Below are 24,545 nucleotides of genomic sequence, written 5' to 3'. Positions count from 1 at the left end.
AAATCTGTAGGATATGTTTTTCATTTAATTATGTCAAATGCATAAAAATACACACACAGTATATATGACAATGTGTATTGTATTTCTGTTATTTCTCAGTTTGATTTGCTTTTATTTAGGCATTTTAAATCATTCAAGCAGCTGATATCTGGAATGGAGAGCTGCACCTTGTTACAATTAATTTTTGCATGCTTGGATCAAAACTTTCCATAAGTAATTGGATTAGTCAGTTCAGGGAGGAATCCCAGATTATTATCACTTTTTATGCACCAACAGACGTCTGACCGTGACTCTTGCAACATTGGCTAATTAAGACTTTATCTGCAGTAAAACTTAAAAGTTCTCATTCCTGATAGACACATTTTTCTTTGATATTTCTTCACGGGCATGGACGTTTGGGGGGGGGGAGCAAATATTTGAAGTAGTCATACCTGTCCCTGCCTCAACTTTTTTTATTTGTCTTATACCTTAGCAGGCACCCGCTGGGAAGAAACAACACATCTTGTTGCTCATTCATTTGGAAACACTGTGTGCCATTGCGGCTCATATTTCCATCCAAGGTGTGGTATGCTAATGTTACGCTACGACTCAGAGGATGTGTGCTGAACAGATATACTAGGACCTTTCTTCTCTTTGCTCCCTCCCTCTGTTACCGGCAAACAACAAGAACAAACAAAGAAATCAAGATGGCACAGGAGTCAAAGAGAGCCAGAAACAAAGCAGCAGGAGCGGCAAATTTTACACAGAACAGGAGTGTCTTTTACACGTCAAAAATAAGAATATTAATGATAAAAACTGGCCTACAACTTAGGAATAACTGATTAAAGAATGAAATAAAATCTTTCAGTATCAAAGAAGATGAGAATTCATGTCAACCAACACAAAAGAGCAAGATAAAACTCATTTGAAGTAGAGACTGTGGAAGGTACCGTTGGAGTGGGTGGGGAGGGTGGGGGTGTGGAAGCAAAATAGAAGAGATTACATACATCGTGCCCTTTCTCGCCCTCGGCGTGGTTGAGTCTGCCGGCCTTTCCGTTGCGGCTTCGCTGGGTGTGGTCCCCGTTGTGCCACGTAGCGGGAGTGTTGGGGCCCGGGGACAGCGAGGTGCCGGGCGCCTTTTGCCCGTCCGTCTTGTGCTTGGAGTTCAGTCTGGAAGAGCAGAGCCACACAGCAACACACTAGGTAAAGCACAGCCACCCTGCTTCCTGGGGAACAACACTGTAAAAAATGTTTGTAAAGTGTGACTTCTGTTGTCCTAGATCAGGGCCCATATTTATCAAGGTGCTAAAAGTGAATTTTTGGACTAAAAATTCTTCAAATATTGTTTGACTTAAAACACTGATACACTGAAGAGAGCGCCACAGGTCTCTTAATTTGGTTAACAGTAGATCCTATAGACGACTGCAGTACAGAGACAAAGGTGAGCACATACCTTCTGAAATGTGTTTTCGAGTGATTGTACAAAATACCATTGGTCATGATGAAGAATGTGTTAGCTGAATCTGAATATGTATAGACAAGTCTGAAAATGAAAAAATCTGGGGATGTGGAGAAGTGAGCTTACCAGACCTCTGAAGCCCGCTCCTCATCTCTACTTGAGGCTTGTGGCTCGATGCTACATTAGCCGCCACTAGTATAACACACGCGAATCTTCGCCTGAACTGTCGGCAGTTGCTGATATTTTTTCATCGCACTCAACATGAGTGCAGAGTGAGATATCACAGCCATTTAATGGGGGTTATTATAAGACATGCTGAGCATCCCCATTTGTATCCTAATCTATCCCCCGAGGACCGAGAGTAACACTAAATGAGAGAGACTGACAGTCACCAGGGCAACTGCTCGACAGTCAGTGGAGCAATATCAGTGTGTGACAAATCTAACTGTACGCGTTAATACGTGTGTGTGTGTGTGTTGAGGAGTCTACCTGGCAGGAGATTTGGAGGTGCTCCGAATGGAGGACAGGGAGGCGCTACGGGAGCTACAGCAGCTGCCTTGACGCTGTGAACTCCTACTGGGAGTCTCACCAGGGGACCTGATTGACCACAAATGGACGAACACACCACACACAAGCATACATATACATACATAAAGCCACGTGTATGTACGCATACATCACAGGGACACACATGCCACAGTTAGCTCAGTAGTCTATCTCATGATATGTAAAACAGCTCATGCACTGCCAAACACTTTCAATATATACTCTAATCAAGACAGGGTGCAATGTATGGCATGGAAATTGTGTTGAACGCACACATAATGCTTAGAAGATGCACTCAGTGCTTTACAGTCGTTAACTTTCTCTGTGAGTCTGAGATAATGGGTGTAAAATACCAATATAAATTTATGAGAGACTGAACATTATTCCAATCGTACCCATTGTTGAGGACTGAGATTATTGTTTACTGTTTGTTTTACTGTGTGCAGAGGACAAATTGCGCTAAACTTATTCTTATATATTGCATACTCTATACTGTGTGTACATCAAATTTTACAGATAGTGATTGTAAATATACTGAAAAAAGCAGACATTTAGGTTTTTCTGTCAGCTCAACATTAACATGTAAATGGTATTAGAGTGATTCTATGTGCATCTCACCTCTTTTTCTGTTTGTTCTTGTCTTTGTGTTTGTTCTTTGGGCTGCCCGATCTGAAACAAATGTCATACGTAAGATAATGAAGCTGTGTACATTAAAGCATGGGAAACACACATTCCCTTTATAAAAAGCAAACTCAATGTACCACTCACCCATATGGATTGCATTGTCTTTTGAACAAATCAATAGGCAGAAATGACAATAACACACACCTTACACAAGAAAACTCATTTGTAACATATAGCTTTGATGCACACTGTCATGAACGATGTTGTTAACAGTGCTGATCACTGTTTTTTTCTTGTTTCATACACACCTGTATCTCCTCTTTTTCCTGGAACCAGATGCAGATCTATAAAGATAAAAAACACCACAATCATTCTAATAATGATATCATGACAGCTACATCACAATACTCAACTGAATAATTCATATACACTATGCTACAACTGTGGACCAGGGGGCCTGTTCCAAGAAGCAGGTTTTCTGAGTAATCTGGCTAACATTTCCAGATTTGTCTTTTACCCAGAAAAGGTATTTTGACATCAGTCCATAGTTCTGGGAATTACTAAACCCGCTTGAAATAAATTCTAGGAGATCGGAGGTAGTATTTTGGACAAATGGAAATATAATATGTGCTGTCATCAATCTGTGTGTCACATGTTTTTATTTCCTTTGTTTCATATTTTCATATTCACCTCCTCCAAAGAATATAGAAACTACAAAGAGTCCCTGAAGGTGTGTAAGCTTCCCATGCAGCTGAGATTCCTTTAGCAGCGGCGTATTTACACAGATATAGATAGTAACTTATATTCTCTACTATATTTATGTACATTTGATGACAAATATGCCTCACCACATGAACGAAAACAGCATTCTAAATATTACAAACCTCCTACTGACACACTAAGCAGTGTAAGGCTACAGCTACCAGTCACAGGCTTAGTTTTGTCACAGAATTTGAACATGTTCAAGTTAGTGTGAACAGCGGGAGAATCATGTATTTTCATGTGCCAACTCCTAAACGGAATATTTAATGATGTGCATGTGAGCTCCCTCCATGCCAACCAATCTGAATCACATGCATACATCAATATGTGCAGAGTTGTCCCCAAGGAGCCTTCACAGCAAGCTTTTCCAGCTGGTATTCTACAGGTGTTGGATTTCACGCTTATTTTTTTAATTTCTGGCTGTAGAAGATGTTGCTCCCTGCGACAAAGCAGGAATAATAAACTCTGAGATTCAGTCTCCCTTTGACAGCGTATTGAGTATACAGTAATGATGGGGAGGCCGGCCATTCCTCAGTTCCCAGCGTTTGACTGACACATCACCTCCATATCACTTTCACCCTCATTGCAGTTTCCATGGTGATTAGTCAGAATGGTCTGTGAGAGTTGTTGCTATTTTCCTGAAGAGCCCTCTGCTATTTTACACACCTACAGCATGCAGTGGAGTGGGAGGGAGCGGCAGCATAAAGTGTGTTGATTCACTGAAAGGGGAGTAATAAAGCTGTCACAGTAATGTATGTGGCTGATATGTGACTCAGAGCTGTGGACCCAGTAGCAGCCCATGTTTCCCCACCAGAGGGAATCAACTGGGGACTGCTGTATATGAGGTTTTATTTTGGAGAGCTCATTATTCTTCTCTTGTCTCCCACACTCCGGTCACAGCTGAGTCCCTCACCCCACCTTCTACTACAAGGACATAGATAGTATATGTGAGACATATATGAATCCAAATTGGAATGGGTCCAACCTGGACTATTCGAAAGTGAGTTGTATGTTACAAACAAGCAGCGGTTTGAATTTTAGCAGGACAGTATCAAGGTAACCCCTCCCCTCCTAAACTACACGTTAAAAAGTAGACTAACATCAAGGGAGGCTGGCCACTCTGGGGAGGAACGCTGCATGCTGCTCCCCCCTGCATCATATATACATTATTCATATATCAACAGTACCTGCAATGCAGAGCAGCTTTGGTGTGAGGCTGGGAGGGAGGTGTGGGGATGAGGAGAGAGGGGGCGAGGGGGACTCGGATGTGCGTGGATGGATGAGAGGTGGGAAACAAGAGCGGGGAAGTGCAGTGATGCTCAGCAATTTGGTGAGAGGCTCATCTTTCTTGTGTTGTGTGCCCCCATACAGGCTGGGTTATTAGAGCAACACATTTAGCCCCGCTCCCCGAGTCAGACGGAGAACATGAGAAATTGGAGGAGGAGGGCACTCTACAATTGCTTATTGTCGTTATGATATCCCAAGGCATTGCACAAGTATTTGTCGATGAGCTCTTGCTCTTTCTTCCCTTCCTCCTCCTTTATTCTTTTTGTCTTTCCTCTCTTTCCTCCTTCCTTTCATCCATTCTTTTTCTTTCTTTTTCTTCCCATCTTTCTTCATTTCTTGCTTCCATTCTCTTTCTTCCCTTCCCTTTTTTCTTCCTGTCTCTCTTCCTTGAATCATGTATTTCTTCCTTTCCTTCTTACCTTCCATTTTCTTGCTGTCTATCCTCCTTTCCTTTTTCACTTCCCTTTTCTTCTTATCTTTTAGTGTTTCCTCCTTCCATTCTCTTTTCTCCTTGTCTTTCCTCCTTGCCTTTATCACTTAATTTTTCTCCCTGTTTAAGTCTTTCCTTCTCTTTTTTCACATCCATCAAGTGTGAAGGCAACTGATGACAGACACAGTATGTACACTTACCTGTCTCGCTTGTGTTTCTTCCCACTCTTTTTCTTCTTCTCTCTGTGAGTGGGTGAGGAGCTACCAAACCTATTGATGGAGAGAAGGGAGAAATTTGCATGCCATGACTACAAAATGAGCCTCAGATTGCTGCTTAATTCTGGCATTTCACTCATCATTGTGTTACATTACATTACACCTCAGAGGGGATCATTGTTAGCAAAGGTCATCCTAGAGTTTCTCAGGTGATTTTTCTCACCAAGGCTCTCTTTGTTCCCAGATCTATTCATCCCTCTGCCTTTCTCTTCTTATTCTTTCTTCTCTTTAGCATCAATGTACCCTTTCCTTCCTCTGTCTCTCTCACTCTCTTTGTTTCTTTTGCTGACCTTGTCAAAAGAAAATGGAAGATGAGACTATGCTTTGCTAATGACTCCCTACAGATTCCCCCCCACACACACACAATTGCAGTATCTGATGGCTCGTTTGCAATTTTCCACACTAAATTAATAACAAAACCACAGTGTAATTATTCTGTCAACGAGGTTAGAAAAAAGAAAAAAGAGAAATGTCGAACCACTTCATCAGTGGAAGCCGTTTCCACTCACCGAGTCCTTCGGCGGCCAGATTTCTTCTTCTTCCTTTTCTTTGGACGAGGGGATGGAGAGCTGCTTGACTTCCTCTTCACTCTGAATTGGCCACAGAAAGAGAGAACAAGAGGGAGAGCGAGATCAAGAGCGAGAAAGGCAGAAATAATTTACAAGTGATTGTTATAATAATTTTCAGAAAGAATACATTTCTGATTATAGTTATTTGCTGATGTGCCGATAACAAGTTGATAAGTATCTATTTTCTCATTTACTCAATTCATTCCGCCATAACACACAATATTCATGCAATATATCTTGGACAATGGAAACAGAAAATCGCTTCGAGGAAATTATACTTGCGACACATGCAGAAAGCACAATCGAAATGACCGTATTCATTATGGTTTTAAAACATAAATAATAACGGGTGTTTATCTGAATGCTGAATGCTGCTGGTAGGAGTGTTGCTAGAGGATTTGAAGAGGATTTTTATTCTGAGATAAATTTGATGTTTATAGATATTATAAAAGGAAACACCCAGAGGCCATGTGAAGGAGATAATAGGTGGTTGATTTAATTCACCACTTGAGGGGTCAGAGCTGGTCAACACATCACCATTATACAGTATGTGAGTGTTTGAACATGTGTTTTACCTGTTGTCACTGTGGTAATCATGGTCATAGTCTCCATCTTCATAGCCAACCAATTCAGGGTCCTCTTCATACTCGTCAGGCTCATAGTGCAGGTGGTTGACCCTGAAAACACAAGAGTCAAGGCTCATAAATGTGTTGAGTGTGTCTGTGTGTGTGTGTGTGAGTATTGTGAGTAAGAGGGGTAACAAGTCTTCTTCCCACTGGTTTCTCACACATATTATATTGTATACACAGACAGCAGCCTCCTCCATTATCCTCCCTGCCCCACTACCCCCTTCTCCCTTATGTGGCCTCTTCTGATCCACCAGATCTGACCTTGCAGGCTCCATGTGGGCTGAAGAAACTGATAAAAAACACACCACACTGATTATTTTTCCTTCCTGCAGTCCTATCTCTGTGACCTTGTCACGTCCCAGTATTGTTACAAACCCAGTAGGTCATGCTCTGGGCTTTCTGGTACTTTTTTACACAGAGATGTAGCATATGGAAGAATGTGTAGAGGTTATTTGGATTAGAGTGATGATGACAGAGACATAACCTCGATGACTAACCATGCAGCTTCAATTAGTAAGAGAGAGATGAAAACAGGCAGGAGTAATGAGACGAAGAGGGTGAAGCGACACACGGAAAGAAGTTGACAAAGCAAAGGATAGTGCATCTCTACTAAGGAGATCAAACACACATGGGGCACACTATCAGAGCAAATTTTACATCAGATCAAGAGAGTAGGGTGGTGTAGAAAAACGACAAAGTAAGTGTAAAGTATTTGGAAGGAGAGTGTGTAGAGGATCTGAACAGGGCACAGGCCTGACGGTTAGATAGGAAGAGACGAGGCAACAGAGCCCTTAATTGGCTGAGCACCACTGGGCACAGCAGGGATGCCAAGTACCAGCAAAATTACCTCACATCACAATGGCAGCCTTTTCCATACACATACACAGAAAAGTGTTCGAGCTCAACACACACACACCGCAACGCTGGCTCTGATGAATAAACTTGCATTACACAAATCATGTTAATTCGATCTTGAACTGCAAAAACAACAGTCTCAGTAAACAGATTCAGTTGAGGAGAGACGTAAACAACTGTGGGCAGTGTGGGTGTGACACAGTTCAAATGAGAATAGGAATTTTAATCTTAACAAAGTTGGAAAGTATTAAGTTAGAAACTGTCTATGAGTGAATATAGACTAGATGGCATTTCAGATACTAAAGCATACACACTGTAAATTGGTGGCACTCATTGTATCACTGCAAAAAGAGAGATCATCTAACTTTTGAAAATTGAGCTGAGAAGAGGGATACACAAACACCGCACCCTGCAGTACATTGTGCCAAGGCTATAATTTCCACTGGTGATGTCCCCCTTACTTTTCAAAATCCTATATATGCTATGTTATATAGTAGATATGCCAGAAATGGCATTCACATAGAGAACCACCAGAACTTACAGGTTCTATTCCAGAAGTAAGAAAACTTCAACTAAACTAAAAATTGCCCATGAGGGCTGTGCCTTTGGTGTGTGTGAATTAGTTAGTTTCTTTGTACTGAGGAGCAGTTGGCACCTGCCATCAGTGGGTGAATGACTGTGTGACTGAAGTGCTTTGAGTGGTTGAAAGGCTAGAAAGGTGCTGTACAGTTAATTTACCATTTTAGACAGCAGAGATTACAACTGGAAAATTGGAAAATATGACTTAAGCGTTGGTGAGCTTCATGGATCTGGACAAAACCAAGTAATGATGACGTGAGTACCTGCACTGCCACGCTTGTAACTTTTGCTTTGTATGCTTTTCCCCCCCGATAAAAACGATAACAGAAATGCTGAATGGGAGGTTGCATTTAGTTACAGAAGCTAGTGAAACACAGGCTAGCCTGGACGTGATGCCATGACTTTGGCTTTCTATACTTTTTCACAAACCACTTCTGAAACCAAACCTACGCCCTTGCATTGTGCTGACACAATTAGTATTTTGAGTATAGAAACATGCTGTGCCTAAGAAACTATGAGGTTTTTATTTGAGAGTTCTAAGCAACAAGGCCACTAAAGCCAAAATAATTTGTAAAATTCATGAGAGACTACATTTACAATACTTTTACATTTACATATACTAAAATCTCAATTTGGCCTTTTGACTTTCATTTTAGCCACCAGTCTTTGTGCCTTTTGCCTAAGACCAGTGTCCCTGTAGGGTCGGGAATGAAGCACACTGCCAAAAAAGCAATTAACCACAATTGAAACAAACTATCTAGTGGTCCCCATGCTTAGTCATTAGTGATAAATCAACTAATTCCCCATCCTGTCTCTAATCTCTTAATTGATGCCATGCGCCAATATGCCGGAGACATCTGTCGAGCCTGGTTGTGATCAAGACAGCGTCCCTGTTAGGCAGATGAGTGAGTGTCCCTGTGCTTAATGGTGGCCTGGCGAGGCAAGAGGCGCCTTAATTCAGCCACTGTCCCTGGGACCTGGCAGTGATGAACTATGGCCAAGGCCCTCTTCAGGGCTGCAGCACAAAGTAGTGCAGCTCATTCATATCACCACTCAGACAGCCACTCTGCCACTGAAGGCCCGGATATATTTCTATTGCTGCAGAGAGTTATAGTTTGTTATTCTGAGAGGAGATAGGTGGGGTCGGATTGATTACTCCTCAGTATGAGGGTGTTGGCAAACCTAGTAGCAAACTTTATGGTGGTCATATTAAGATGAAAAATTGACCTGGCTGGAGGTTTAAGCTGAACTGATCAATTCTGTGATCATGGGGAAAAACCTTGCTGTTCTGGATGCACCCAGATTAGATATACTGCACAACAGTAGTAGAGCAGTAGTAGATACATTTTTGTTGAAATGAAATATATTTCTGTTTGCTAACGACGAAACGTCGATCTCAGGCATTTCATCAAATATTGAACGGCTATGTGAAGCCCAGGGTCAGCTTCCTAATTGATCCTGCTCTGATCGGACAGTCTCGGTGTGTAAGCTTGAATAGTTCTGAGAGGCTTTACACGCTGCATTCCTTCTCTCGCTCTGTGTTCCCAGCCATTCTGCAGGAAGTCAATGTGGGACATCGGGAAACAGAGTTATGAGCTAGCACATCCATGCTTACTGCTGGTTGTTTCTTGCTAGTGTGTAAGAGTATTAAGCTACAGCTGAGGGGCCTAGCCTGTCAATAGTAAGTCACTGTGGAAAAGATAGCATCAGAATAAAACCTCCCAGCTGAGCAAACTCAAACACACTGAAGTGCAGTATATTTGAGGTCATGATGGAGCCTCCTATCATTAAGCAAATCTACATATGTATGTCTATATATCTATATCTATATACATCTCTTTTTGCTTGAAGTTGTGTAGCATCAGTTTGTACCTAAATCACAAGGAGATGAACTGCTACTGGCCATAGAATAAAGTTCTAGGCATACAGTAGGATACACGCAGCTAGTCGAGATGTGTAAAAACATGTGTGGTTCTTTCTTTCAAACTGGTTTCTTAAACTCACACTGGAGTTTATGTTATCTTGATTAATTATGTTTGTTCTTTTGTTTCCTTTTCCAGTGACTAAAACTGACTTTGCTCATGCATGTCACATAAATTTGCAATACCTTTCAAATTTCAATCAAAATATCTCATTTCAGTGCAGGTTAAATCATGATTAAACAAGACTAAGAGACTACAGCCATTCTAGCGGCTCTGTGAGGCTGTGCTTAGGCACAGTGGTGCGTTGAGTTAAATTCTAACAATGCTATCTATCAACATGCTATCATGCTCACAATAATAATGTTAATATGCTGATGTTTGGGAGGTAAAATGTTTACCATGTTCACCATCTTAGTTTAGCATGCTAACATTAGCTAATTAGCACTATATACAAAGTACAGCTGAGGCTGATGGGAATGTCATTAGTTTTAATCCAAAAGTTGTAAAGATATTTTACTAAAAAACAAAAATGTCAACCTCATGGTGGCGCAAGTCAGTGGGTTTCATCCTCTGAGGACCATGAATGTACAAAATTTCATGGCAATCCATCCAATAGTTGTTGAGGTATTTCAGTCTGGACCAAAGTGATGCACATACATGCATACTGCTGGCTGTTTACCACAGTGACTTAGGTCCTCGTGGGCCCATGTTAACTGATGTGAGGGTCCCCTACTGTATTACCTATTAATGCGGGGGATTGCTGATCTGCTTATTGCTGGTGGCAGTGAGGGGAGTCGGTCAGTTAGGGCCTATAGCATAGTTTTGCCCCGGGGCCAATCGGTGGGTTGATTAAGGCATGCTTCAGATTTAAGCACTTCACATGGAACGTCAGTGTTGGGCAGAGGGAAGCAGATTCCTTTAGAAAGAGGTCTGTAGTTCTGTGTGTGTGTGTGTGTGTGTGTGTGTGTGTGTGTGTGTGTAGGGCCTGGGTGAGTGTTGAGTATTAGGGGGAGTGGGGGGATAACAACCCATATTTTCCACATCAAGGTCCTCCTGCAGAGGGAAAGTTGTAGAATTTGAGGCAAACTCTGACATCCCAGATTGACCCAACTCAGAAGTGCCATTGAGCGTGAACTACTGCAAAAAGCAAAACAAACAAAGCTTTCTGTGTCTTCATAGTTTACTTTCTCTGGGCCACCAATGCTTATTATATTCATCCTACTGTACATAAACTCCATCCCTCAGCCTTCCTCCTCATTTCAGCGTGGTCTGGTTCAATGTCAGACACCGGCTGAGGTGCATTGGAGGGAGAATCATTAGTCTAGTCTGTTAGACAGGAAGCATCAGCGTCATTACCAGTCATTAGTTCACAGACAGCGGGTCATGTTGTCACCACCACCGCACTTCCTCTCTCAATCATCTACACGTACAAAATGATGGACTGACTCAGGAGGGCCACCACGCTTACATCCTGCTGTGCTGTTTCTCATGTTTTTGACGGCTGAAGCAGTGGCCTTTTGTGTGTGTGTGTGTGTGTGTGTGTGTGTGTGCCTTTCTGTGATCTGGACGAAGACACGCAATCATTTATTTTGATTCCTTTCATTCCATCTATGCTTGCCTCAGATGAGACGCTCTCCCTCCCACCTCGCGCTCAAAGCTAGAGCGAGGCTTAATGCTAAACAAATTGACAATTATCATGCCAATCTTCGCCTCATTGGCTTCCAGCAGAGTTTAGAATAGACTTTAAAATGCTACTGATTATTTTCAAAGCACCGGGGTTTAACCATTCGCTGTGTATTCAGAAAGTGGCATTATCAGTCAAAAGCCAAGGATTCAAATCAAAATTTATTGCACTTTTGCAATTACAGTCCATATTCTTTTGAACCGACTGCCTGAAGACATTATTAGACTGGCAGGCCATTTCTCATCACCTCTTTTAAATCAATTTCTGCTTGCATGTGATATTTATGGCTGTCTAGTTTTATTAGATTAATTTACTATAAAGCAATTGCATTCATTTTGTAATGAATTTACCATTAAGGATACAAAACTCTTTAGGATCTCTAAATTAGCTGAAAAACAATTGTGTAAGGTGAATAACCATGCATCAGCACTACACAAATACATTTTTCGGATATGCACAGATAATGACAGATATTTTTCCACTAACCTCCTGTTCTACTTCCACTATTGACTTCCACTCGGACAATTAATAGTTACAGTCAGTTTTTACTTCTATTCCACTACATTTCAGAGGCAAATATTGCACTTTTCACTCCACTACATTTATTTGATAACTTCAGCTACTAGTTACTTTGCAGATTCAGATTAATTATACAAAATATAATCGACAACTAAATTATAATGTATTATTATAGGTTAAGATAAGAAAATACCTACTTATAAGTACTTAATAAGTACTTAATATTATACATTATTCTGTAATTAGTCATTCTGAATAATGAGTACTTTTACTTTTGGTACTTCAAGTATAATTTGATGCTAATATTTTTTACTTGTAACTGGTAACACTGTGGTAGTGCTACTTTACTTAAAAAATATCTGAGTACTTCTTCCACCACTGCTGAATACAGATACAAATACAGATATGTTTGTGACATAAAAAGATATAGATACAGATAGTAGCTTTGCGCTACACCCCTAATGCACACAACACAGACATTAAACGTGATGTACAGTAACTTACACTGGTTGTGTGTGTGAGCCCTCTCTGGTGATAACGCCCTCTTTGTCCATCAGCATTTGTCTGAATGTGCTCACTTTCTGTCGAATTTCTTCTTCTGTGTACCTGCGGATGGAGAGAAAGATACAACAGTTAGTAGAGGCACAGGCACACACACACACACACACACACACACACACACACACACACACACACACACACACAGTTTCATTACTAATCTGCAGTTTTGGCTGTTTTGACTGAAAGTGAATTCTTCTCAGTGTTAACCTTCACACACTGAAGACTGTGTGAAGGCCAATGAATATACTGCAAACTCAAGCAGCAGCTTTTAATAACAGCATTGAATGCAGCAGCGACACTGGCGAAAGCTAATTGTCATCTGTCATAACTGCCAGAAGCCGTGTAGGAGCCATGTCATGCCCCACTATCACACAGTCCAAGTCCGAACAAAGGGCAAAGACTGTCTTCTGACATGTCCTAACCAAAAATGACACTCAGCCACATGATGTATATTCTGATGACTCACTGTCAACCTCTCCCGACCGCGGCGGGTTCCTCGTCCAGGCCCGGACTGCATGTCATGTTTTATTCTGCAAGCAAAGTGCTATAACTCACTGAGGTGAGAGTAACTGTGGGGCAGCGGGAGGAGCTTTGAACAAGCTGACAGACTGAATAGAAAGAAATGACATTGTAGATTTGTATTCGTATCGAGAACATCTCGCTTTTTCCATTTTAGGTATATTGTGGCTGTCAGTGGGTGCAACAGAGCTTCAAAATGATCAGTTATATTTTAATTTCATTGTGATCTTATTTGGTGCAGTAGATAATGAATGAATCAAACACTCACTAAATCATTTCATGCATACAGCTTTGGGCTACATCCTCCCAGTTTGTGAATAACACAAGTAACACCCTCTGAACACAGGCCTGCCACTGTAAGACCGCACCACTGACAGCTCTGCGAGGGAGACCGTAATAATTCAACCAGCCTGTACGAACAAGCGCACCACAGAGAATGAAGTAGCTCTGACCTGTGCTATTCTACAGATTCTCATGGGATAGTTATGCATGTCCATGAACTTGACAGTACATGGCCTTCAATGCATTGTACACCGAGCTGTTCTCTCGGTGTATTCACACCATCTTCATAGCTTCTCCACATTCTGCTCTGGCTGTGGTAATGAGATGTAATGAACTATAGAGGCAGAGGAACATGAAGGGAGAGAAAAGGACGGAGGAGGGAGGGGAAAGGGAGAGAATTAATAAAGCTGTGAAAGTGTGGCCAGGAGACAGACATCACAGAGTTAGACTGACTCAAGGCCTCAACCATTAATAATATACTGTAGTGTTTGTATCGAATTCAACAGTAACAGCATGTGTGAGAGGTGCCTGGGATATAGCAGCACGTTCTGACAGAGATTCACTAATTATCCACAATGGCCTGCATTCACAGTAAACTGGTAATACAAAAAAGAATAAAGCCTTAGAACTCATCATCTCTTTGAGTCTCAGCCATAGACTGTATATAAAGATGGACGACATGTCAGCTCCCCTAAAGTGAAGCAAGAACATCTCTATCGCTCCCTGGTGGCTGGCTGCAGTATAGGTCATAAACCCTTCCCCCTCCATGTTAGCGGATGGTTATGGGCCAAACTAAAAACGTTGTCATTTTAGGTAGTTCTTATCACACTGATGTATGTTCAAGTGTTTGTTTTTCCGATAAGTTTTGTTCTAATTAGTTATTTGATGCTATAAAAAGGGGGTTTCACGTCATAATTAACAGCTGAGGCCGGCTTGTGAAGTTGGCCGGGTGTATGGGCGGGACCTCGATACTACTGCGCAGACTCTAGCTCCAAATGATGTCACCAAAGCAAGATGGCAGCTCCCATATCCGGGATATTTTGGCTTCATTTTTGAACAGTGGGAGGAACTGGAGACGCATCGTCCATCTGTATATTCAGCCTACGGTCTCAACTGTCACAGCATGTCATGTTCTCACCAGCCAGTAGTCACTCTCACCTGTCATTTACCACACACACACACACCGCACTCCCTCACCCGAGTACTAATCTCAGTCACCTGTCACCTATCACACACCTGCACGGAATCAGCACTTCACCTCACTATAAAACCCCATTCTTCACCTCAGTCAGTGTCCGGTCTCGTTTGGAATAAGGACAGAGCGCCATATCCTACCGCCACAGACTCAATCACGTATCTGCAAATCGTCTACTGGTCTCCAGAACCCCGATCCCTGAATTTCTCCAGTTTCAAGTTTGTGTCGCTCCAGCTCCCGGTCCAGTGTATCTCCACTCTCCAGTGTGTGTCTCCACAACCCCAGAGCTCCTCTCCAACCAGACTAAGGACGGTAGCATTATCCTCTTCTCATTACCAGTTTCCATTGTGTGCAATAAACTATATCCGTCTCATCTTGGTGTCTCCGGGCCTGTTCTGTCCGTAACATCAAAATACTGATCTGTGATATTTGCTTATTTGGTAAGAGATAACATCTGAAATGTGAGCTCCTCTTGCAATAACCAAAGTACTGAGGAACTGTCTGTCACTTAGTGCAGAAACATACACTCTTACCTGGCAACAGTTTCTCTTTGTCTCCTTTAAAGGAACAGTTCACTTATTTGCTCTCTTGCCGAGAGTTTAGATGAGAAGGCTGATACCACACTTAGAAAAAAGACTGGAAACCTGGAGACACAGCTAGCCTGACTCTATCCAAAGGTAACAAAACATTTTTTGTATGAATTGAACAAACAAAATACTAACTAGTGGTTAATTGTGATTCTTTAGAGGTGCTAGTTGGGTGCTTTATCTTTGGACAGAGCCAAAGATGTTTATGTTTTCTTCAGTATCAAAGTAATCCAGCTGTACGTCCATGGGTTCATTGCAAACAGGAACTGCTACAGTAATACCTAATTCGGCATATTTTTAATGGTGCCAATTTGCCAAAATGTAAACAAATATAGGCAAAAAAAAAAAAAAACAGGGCTCAAGTTGTAGCCCACTGCTAACTCACGGACGTCATGGCAACATTATACTTCCTGTTTATATCCCCTGCTGCTGTCTCAAATTTGTCTGAGGGAGCCCCACAGTGTCAGACTTTGAAAACCCCTGCTCTGGCATTAAGATTTCTCTTAACTAGAACAAAGGGACCTGACCCAGACTATGAAAAACAGCCCCAGACCAAAAGTACACAAAAGTATGTGATGACACACGCTTCCGGCCACGCAGTTTATTTTCCTGTTTAACAGGCCATAACATCTTGCATGTGAGCTCTACTTTTCATATGTAAAAGTGCAGGGGAACTGTCCATCACTCAGTGCTGAAACATAGACTTGGCAACGAATTCTCTTTCCCTCTCTTAGCTGGGGCTCATGGCAGGACCGATTCTATAAACTGGATTGTAAATTAACCAGTGGCTCATTTCAGCATGGAAATGGCATTAGTCGGAGGAGTGTTTGCTTTTCTCAGATTAAATATAGCAGCCAATACCATGTATTCTGAGCTGGGTGCTATCAGTGCATTGACGGTGCGGAGAATGAGATTAGGAGAAGTGTGATGGAGAGCTGAAATAGCTGGAAGATGGCCCAACAGAGAAGAAGCCAGCCAATGTGACACCACTTTCAGGTCCTGCTGGACGGCAATCTCTCAGCCCAGCAGCTATCAACTCAGCACAATGGAGGCCACAAACACACTTTATATTCATGGCTTTCCATGCACGGCACAGGAGCCATCACCATACGTTAGCTGCTTCCCGACAACTCTACAGCAATCCCTGCGTGCGCTCAGCTGTCTGTTGTGGATTGAAGAAGGATGTACAATGGGTAAAAGGGTGAGAAGGGTCAGAAAGGATACTGGCTGGGAAACTGAATGTGCTCTGGCCAAACAGCTGGCAAGGCTGTAGGGCTTTCTCCTTCCCATTGTGCTGATGATGGTGAGGATGTTAGCGCCTGCAGCTATCTCTGTTGACACTCCAGCTAAAGCAAGAAAAGAGGGGTCAGATGTTGTGAAGCTAAAGCCTCTGTTGACGTATGACCTACAGAATCTCCTCCTCCTGTTTCTGCTTCTGTTTATGCTCTCACTCTGTCCTCCCATTGAATTGCTCGATCCTGAAGCTCTGCACAGCTTCGCAGCATGAAGCACAGTAAAGTTGGGTTCTTTTTGATTGGTCTAGCTTACTAACCAAAGTCAGAGAGTGCATGCCCAACAGTGGCTTCAGCAAAGAGCCTGGGGTTTAGAAGTATGGGCCAAGAGAATCCCCCACAGCACCTGAATGCCCGCAGGAACCTGGTGGGATAAAAATCTATGGACAAAATAAGTAGAGTACTTTAGAGTTTGACACTAAAGACTTCATTTCATGATCGCCAAACTTTTGAATTGCATTTAAGTGAGCTCTGAATCAATTTGTGTAAATGGTCATATATTGGATGTTTGTCATAAGCTATTCAGTGCACACTGAAACAACACATCTCTCCTCTGCACATTTGATTAGCACTTCTTGCAGCTGTAAAGGTAGCTGCTTTCTGCCTAACACACCATCTGTTCTGCCCTGACACAGTACAGAGGAGGGGCTGATTGGAGCGGTCACTCTCAGCAAGGCTGGGTAACACTGAATTCAAATTGAAATGAACGTTAAACTGAGCATGGCACTTGTGTATTTTCATTTGTGTGTGTGTATGTGTGTGTGTGTGTGTGTGTATGAGGTGGGACTGACCAGGCCAGACTTAACCAAATGGAGCCAAATGAAAGCCATTTAGCCCAGGCCTATTTCCTACAGCATGCAAAGTCGCAGTGATTTGGGCGGAGAGAGACAGCAAACATCGATCAGAGCGAGGGGCACCCCGCCACCCCAGCCATGAAAAATCACCACGATTAAAGAACTTGATTGGAGTAATTAGACAGCTCCGAGCACCCACAGCTTCCCCCCATTAACTCACGATCCTGGAAAATTAATAGTTGTGGCCCAGAGACCATCCTTACGCTAATAGTCATCGATTTGATGAGGATGTGCCTACGTGTGGGGTGTGTGTGTGTGTGTGTACTCCTTCTGACTGCCAGTGGTGTCTCTGCATTTGATGTCTGAAGAGCCTTTTTCCAGTCGTCCCCAGGTGCTGCTGTACACCTATGAAACTCTGCAGCCATCAATCTCGCTGCAAAGAGTACAGAGGCAAAGTGATGCCAGTGTAGTTAGTAAGATTGAATGGTGCTGGGAAGAGGGGAAGCCAAACCTGAACACCCCCACACTTCTATTTCAGGGGCAGAATTAAAACAATCTACCGAGTGCCAAAGTGAAATAGTTTCACTCTCAAATGGAGAGGGTTTTCAATTGATGCTCTCTCAATCATTTTCTGGTTAGATAACAGATACTAGATAGACCAGACAGAAAGAGTAGCAAAGAAAGAGTACACCTTTCTCTCTATATAAAGCTGCCCTGTTCACCTCCCCCACAGTGTAAGGGGATCAGTGGTTGGAGCAGCACAATCTGCCATTGCGCCGCTCTCTGATTGCTCATCTTCTCTAAGACCTCCTGTAACAATAGCATTTGAAGCTGTTTTATCTAGCATGGACCTATTATATTGGTTTGGGAGCCCCCCAGTGACAATGTATAAAATGGGTCATTCTCCCTGAGATGCTTTCACCTCCAATTTTCAGTCTTTTAGGACACAGGCTTTGGCTTGCAGGAAAACCTCCATCAGAGCAGAGGATAGTTATTTGCTCTGGCCTTAGAGCCTCTGAGAGCAGCTCTCTTAATAAGATACTAGCTACTCACATCTCTCGCAATTCAAAAAGTGTCACTATAGATGTTATTAAAGGAATACCACAGCAGTAGTTGCCAAAATGCAGCAATTTAGCTCCCAATTACCACAAATAACTCTTTCCTTTCTGTCTCAGTTTACTGTAGACTGTTCTGTCTTGACGTTAATTTGCTTGTCTGCCCTTATGTACATGTAAAAACACAAATTTAGCTATGCATCTCTGTTTTATGTTATGTCTTTTTTGCTTTTGCCAGGCTACACCTCTCTACTCAACTTTAAAACCAACAGATATTAATTTTGCAATACACACATGCACATCTAATTTGTCTGCTTGGTGAAGCAGGAGGAGTTACATCTTCTGCCTCTCATTTAAAAAGCTCTTACCATTGGTGGTACACACAGTTTCATGCAAGCATAAGAAAGGCCCTGCACACACTATGTTATGGCTGGACAATATCATCTGGTTGCCTCTCTGTTGCCAACCTGTGTGTGTGTGCATGCGTTGCGCAGATGCATATACCTTATGGGGTTCATGTGCTTAAAGGGAGCCACACGTAGCCTGCAGATTAGAGTGAGGGCTCATTAGAGAGCTGGAAAAAGGCTCAGACACCACAGGAGTTCAAATCATGTACAATCATTATGCCTCAATTAGTGTGGAAAAACACCCCTGAAATAGAATTTGGACCCTTGCATGCAGAACTGTTCTCTCATATGGTAGCCAAACTTAGTTAAAAGTAGACACTAAGCATTTGTTGAAATGCTCTTCAAATGCAGTGTGTTCTTCTGGTGGAAAGAGGACAGGAAGTTGTAGACGGCGCTTCAGTTATGTACCATCTCCTCAAAGAGCTACTCTAACAGATCATGCCTCAAATGGCCCAATGCATGTAACCTCCAGCACATCTAATATACATAAAAGGGCAATGTTCCCTGCAGCGGTGGAGCACCAATGAATGGAGGATGCTGCCAGGCCTTAGATAGCTAAATGAACAGACTCCTTTAATTGCTGAGCCCATCTAATTGGCTCCCAGGGTGAGGCCATCAGTCATGCCAGACTATTTATCCTGGTCTTATCTCTGGAGAAGAGCACGGCTGGATTGGGGGGGCTGAGTGTAAAAGAAGGAGGGGAGCGTCTGCCATGCTGGCAGGGTTAGAGAAGGAGGCAGGCATCCAACATGCCCCCCAGCCTAATCCTTCACTGAGGCCTCAGTCAGGACGGGGACTCAGGGGTGACCTAGAGGCTGAGCCCGCTGGCTTAAATCCACAACAAATGAAAACAGACTCCAGCCTCCATTTTAACTGTGTCTAATGCCTGGCATTGCTCTCCCTCTCTATCCCTGTGTTTCATCCCCCACTCTATCCCTTAATCCTGCACACATGCACACTCTCTCATTTAAAGAGGAACATTAGAAATTGGAGAGGCAAGGGGAGCTGTGCTGAGCCAAGTTGGCCAAATGAGATTCTCCTTTTATTATAGCTTAACAAGATGACTTGAGTCCGCCCAGAGCTTTAACACTCAGCTCAATGATCGCCGTCCTTCAAGTGCAACTGTCTGCCAGCCGAGCCCGTGCCGTCTGACGAGTGAGTGGAGCTGGTCAGCGCGGGTGTCTGGTCTCCTTGTATTCTGTCATCAGTAGCCAAGCTTCTGCCTGCCACTACACTGTTTCACTAGACATCATGACTCTTTTACATCACTCTCAAACCAGAAGCAACTATGTCTAATCCGAGCCAGGAGATGAGTGGACCTTGACAGATCCCTGTCAGCAGTTCCCTTTCATCAATTTGTCGTAGCTCCACCATTACCCTGCAGTCTTAATGAGCCCCCACTGCCTGACAAGCCCAGTCACGCTCAGGGAAGGAGGGACGGGTAGAAAAATTAGTGGAAGAAAAGGGAAATTTAATCCCTCTCTACCTTCTCAAAACCCCCACAGGATTTAATTTATCTCCATACTCTAAAATGGTACGATCAGCAGTGGAAAAGAGAGGAGAAAACAGGCCTGCTTTTTTAGATATTTGAAAATCACCTCTGTCCTGTCACCTCTCATATCTAGGTTTCACGCCCCCCCCCCCCCACCCAAAAAAACCCTCACTAATTAGCTTGCCCTTTATTCAATAAAATCACACTCCCCTAATATATCGAGGATTAGCCGGCTTTCTATAAATGACAAATGTGATGTGAATAAAATGTCACAAGGTATCAGTGGGAAAGAGAATTTTCTCCGTACCAACACAGGATCACAGAGCTCGTCATTAATTACAGTCTCAGCTAGCCTGGAGTTTGACTGTGAGCTGTGGTTATTCAGGCAGCAGTGTGTATGTTTGTTTGTGCAGATCAGCCTGAGAGAAGCCATGAGATTGTGGATTAGGTCACTACAGCAGTCACTACAATTTTCAGGGTCCCGGCGCTAGCACACACTGAGCTCTTCCTAACTTTGTGCTGGAGGACACATATGCTAATGAAACAGACTACGCTGGGTTGGCCTGTGCTCCTCGCTGACTGTCTCTATAGCAACCTCACTAATAACCATTACTTGAGGAGAAGGCCATCAATACAAGTGTTGGCTGCAAATATGCAACAGCATCACAGAAGAGTAATGTTGCATCTCCATGTTTGAACGCTGGAAATAGTGTGTATGTGTGTGTGAGAGAGTCTGGCATTTTCATCTGCTGTAATTTATGATAAAGCTATGTGGTGCAATCTTGGTTCTAGGGATTACCATGAATTGTTGCTTCCACCTTAAACCACGTCATTTAAACAAATTTTATTCAAATGCTTGAAATCAGATAATAAATTAAAATTTATTTTTACCATCAAATGTTTCTACATTTTTCACTTGAAGGCCCAGTTTCTAGCACACTGTGGTTCTTGTCACAACTAACTCCCGACTGTTGGCCTGGGGTCAGTGTAAAATCCCCTGACGCACATACAGTCGCCAGTCTCTTCTGTTTACGGCAGTGAGGCTCTTCCCCACCTCCCTGCTTCTCCACAGGTGCCCAACCAGCAGGCAGGAGCCACTAGAACTGTGACAGGGACATAATCCTTCACCGGGTTGCTGATTGTGAACATTGCCAATGTTAAATGGGGCAGCTGGCCAAGCAGGAAGCACCTAGGTCTCTGCCAAAATGGTCCCTGTAGAGTCCTAACTGTTTCTTATTCAGGGGAGACAGTTAGCTTCAGGATCAGAGCATCCTTTCACGTACGCAAATTGGTTTAATTTATGGCACATTTGTAAATCTCTCCACCACAAAATTATCATCATACAAGCATCATACAAGGATGTCCTGCTTTTAAGGGAATGAGATGCGAGCTATCACAACTATTGATAATGCATTCATCATTCATTCCCCGCAGCCCATTTCCATACCATGCTGCTAAAAATTGCCATATAGACAAAACACAGCTGCTATGCACCACAGCCCCTTATGTTTAATACACTCTGCAGGGGCTTGTTTTTTTTCATCCCAATATTGCTACGAAAATGACTTTTGGCAGGTAACAGATTCTGAATGTAATGTTTTGGTGCAGCTTGTGAACTCAACACCCCTACAGGTACATACCTGTCAATGTCAAGTTGTCTACTATACAGAGAATGCTTTCATGGCTTGCACTCCAACCAGCTCTCCAATAACTGAATTGTAAAGAAAAGATAAACAACTACTGTTTCACTGAAAACGGTAATGTCACTTGACATCAAATACCCAGTGCAACTGGAGTGCTTACTGGCTTGTTGAGTTTTTGTACTTAATACATATTGGGCTTCATGCAAGAACATTTGCGTATTCTTATCTTAAAACTCTTTCTGGGGGGCTTGCTCGAGCAAGTGTTTTAAATCAGATTCACTGAACTCTCTTTACTGCACTGCAAAAACTTGTCATAAATTGCTTGTTTCAACTTGATGAATGCCAACTGTGCATGAGTAGCTGAGCATTCATGAGATTTGATTATAATTGCATAGTTGATGGCCCCAATTGCTAAGACTACCTGTTCCAAGTTTTTGGGCAAGTTTCATTCACAAAAATGTCACCAAAGATTAAACAGAAATATTTCACACTCTGGAGCTTCAAGCCCCACTGTCGGAAATCAGCAGAGGAAAACGTAACAGACGTAGCAGTGTCAGTAGTTGTATTAGGGGACTAATACAGCTGCCAATACTGTGTCATCAGGGCTGTACTGTGACAGAAATAATGAAGAAACGGTTTGACGTGACGTTAAACTCAGAAAAAGGGGATGTGAGAGTCTTGGAGATGGACGAGAGAATATTATACAGCAGGTGATGTTACAGTGTCGATGCAACTGGACACAGACCTGCATAAAGACCCTGAGACAGCTGTCGGAGTCAGATAGTTTTCCACTACTACTTCTACTGCTGTGCTGCTAACGTGCTGCTTCAGCTATGCAGGCTGTGTAGACACTGTGTAAGAGAAAATTATATGTTCTTAAATCACTCTGTCATGCCACTTAAAGCAAACAATAACAGATTTTTTTTGGCCACTTGGAGGCAGCAAAAACAAGTTGCTTTTAAGTTGACATGGCGGACTAGTTAGCAAACAGTTGTTTATTTACACGTCCAGCTATTTCAGAGCAACATTAGCATTTACTTGCAGTCGTGTTTCTGGCCATCTGGCAATTGTAAGTTCTATATTCACTCACTTAGTTCTGTTTTTGGCTGCTAAATGCTTCACTATGTTCACCAGCTAGTCTCTAACTGTAAGTGTCTATCTTCTGTTTGCTGCTGGGCAGGGAGTGTAGAGTGGGTTTTTAGAGCTTTTTCTCTGAAAACAGCTGCCTGCTGCGGCCAAACACTATGAGAGCACTGAGAGTGAACCAAAACAGTAAAGTTGTGGGCCAGACAGCTAAACAATGTGCTGAAACTTACTATAAAGCTGCTTAAAGTAAAGGGGAGCTGCAGATTCAGGTGATAATTCTCTGTAGGTTCATCACTTCAAGCAATCCCTTTCACATTGTCACATTGTCATTTAATACACTGTTATATAAATATTGATAGCTAGTACATACTGTACAAGTGGTTCTTGCATGAGGCCCATTGTATTATGGTAAATGGCTGCTCGTCCCATCTACTTACCCCTGTTCCTCCATCATCTCTTGGAGCTCCATACATTTCAGCTCTACCCTCCTCTTTCTCTCATGGTCCAGAATCTCTCTGTGTGGCTTTTTCACCAGGACAGGCTCTGCTTTGGGCTCCTCCTCCTCCTCCTCAGTATCTGGCTGTCCCTCCTCAGTTTTAGCTTGTAGGGCTGCAGTCGGCATCGGCCCTGCTGATCCTGCAGCTGTTCCTGCTCCGGGGACCACGGGCGGAGCCATCCCATTTGCACCATCCTTAGGAGATGGCACCCTCGCCGCATCGTACATGATTACTGAACTCTGTGGAGACACAGATGATGGAGAGAAACTGTCAGCTGAACACTAGGTAGTCCAGTGGAGTTTGTCAGTCTTAGACTCTTATTTCATGTTAATGATTTAGCGTCCGATCTCCCCTCATTTGGGAGGGTTTTGGCTATCGTCGATTTATTACTGAATTCTATGCACTGTTTATGGTGGTGAGAGTGAATAATTCTAATACACAAAGCATACATTTAGTAAAATATAATGTAAAATTAGGATATTCTTCACTTTGACCATTTGGAGCCCCCTGAAGGCCCCTTTATGGTTCCTGAACCCCTGTTTGACAACCACAAAGCTGCCAACTGATGCACACCCAGCGTGCTGTATTTGGATGGACAGTAAGCCACAAACATTCAGAGACATGACAATACACGCACACACTGAAAGGTGAGCTGACATGTTAATACCTCTGGACAGGCTGCAGCATTTCTGCCTGAACTGAGCAGTACCCTTTGCAGACATTCACACACATTAACATACTGTACACATATGCACACACACACACACACACACACACACTTTGGATTTTGAGTACATGTAGACATGCATTGCCAGCAACAGCGCTAACAACAACTTCTGCTCCATAAGTCAAGAGCCCAGTAGTGCCTTGAGGCAGGTTAGGTGGGAGTGAGTGAGAGTTCTTCTTTAAAACTATCTTATCTCCTGGCCCAAATTGAAGCTGTAAACCAAGGTCATATACCATACATACAGCATGAGAGCGAGGGTGGAAGACACTAAGCAGCTTAAGAACACAGA

General features: G+C 42.8%; 1 protein-coding gene across 2 annotated transcripts in view; it reads right to left on the bottom strand.

Annotated features, from left to right (window-relative positions):
* srrm3 (serine/arginine repetitive matrix 3) overlaps window positions 1–24,545 on the bottom strand; it is a 72,871-nt gene that overhangs the window by 12,917 nt on the left and 35,409 nt on the right. For both annotated transcript variants that reach the window (XM_044223514.1, XM_044223513.1), the window contains exons 2-10: window positions 23,470–23,768; window positions 12,624–12,725; window positions 6,507–6,608; window positions 5,872–5,952; window positions 5,288–5,356; window positions 2,917–2,952; window positions 2,603–2,653; window positions 1,928–2,035; window positions 987–1,149 (exon numbers count right to left, since the gene is read on the bottom strand). In XM_044223514.1, the coding sequence (XP_044079449.1) occupies window positions 987–1,149; window positions 1,928–2,035; window positions 2,603–2,653; window positions 2,917–2,952; window positions 5,288–5,356; window positions 5,872–5,952; window positions 6,507–6,608; window positions 12,624–12,725; window positions 23,470–23,756 (999 nt within the window). In that variant the 5' untranslated portion in view covers window positions 23,757–23,768. The remainder of the gene's footprint in view (window positions 1–986; window positions 1,150–1,927; window positions 2,036–2,602; window positions 2,654–2,916; window positions 2,953–5,287; window positions 5,357–5,871; window positions 5,953–6,506; window positions 6,609–12,623; window positions 12,726–23,469; window positions 23,769–24,545) is intronic.

The sequence above is a fragment of the Siniperca chuatsi genome, linkage group LG14 (assembly GCF_020085105.1).
Source record: "Siniperca chuatsi isolate FFG_IHB_CAS linkage group LG14, ASM2008510v1, whole genome shotgun sequence".
NCBI lineage: Eukaryota > Metazoa > Chordata > Actinopteri > Centrarchiformes > Sinipercidae > Siniperca > Siniperca chuatsi.
The sequence above is the reverse complement of the archived record's forward strand: the minus strand, read 5'-3'. Positions and strand labels throughout refer to the sequence as shown.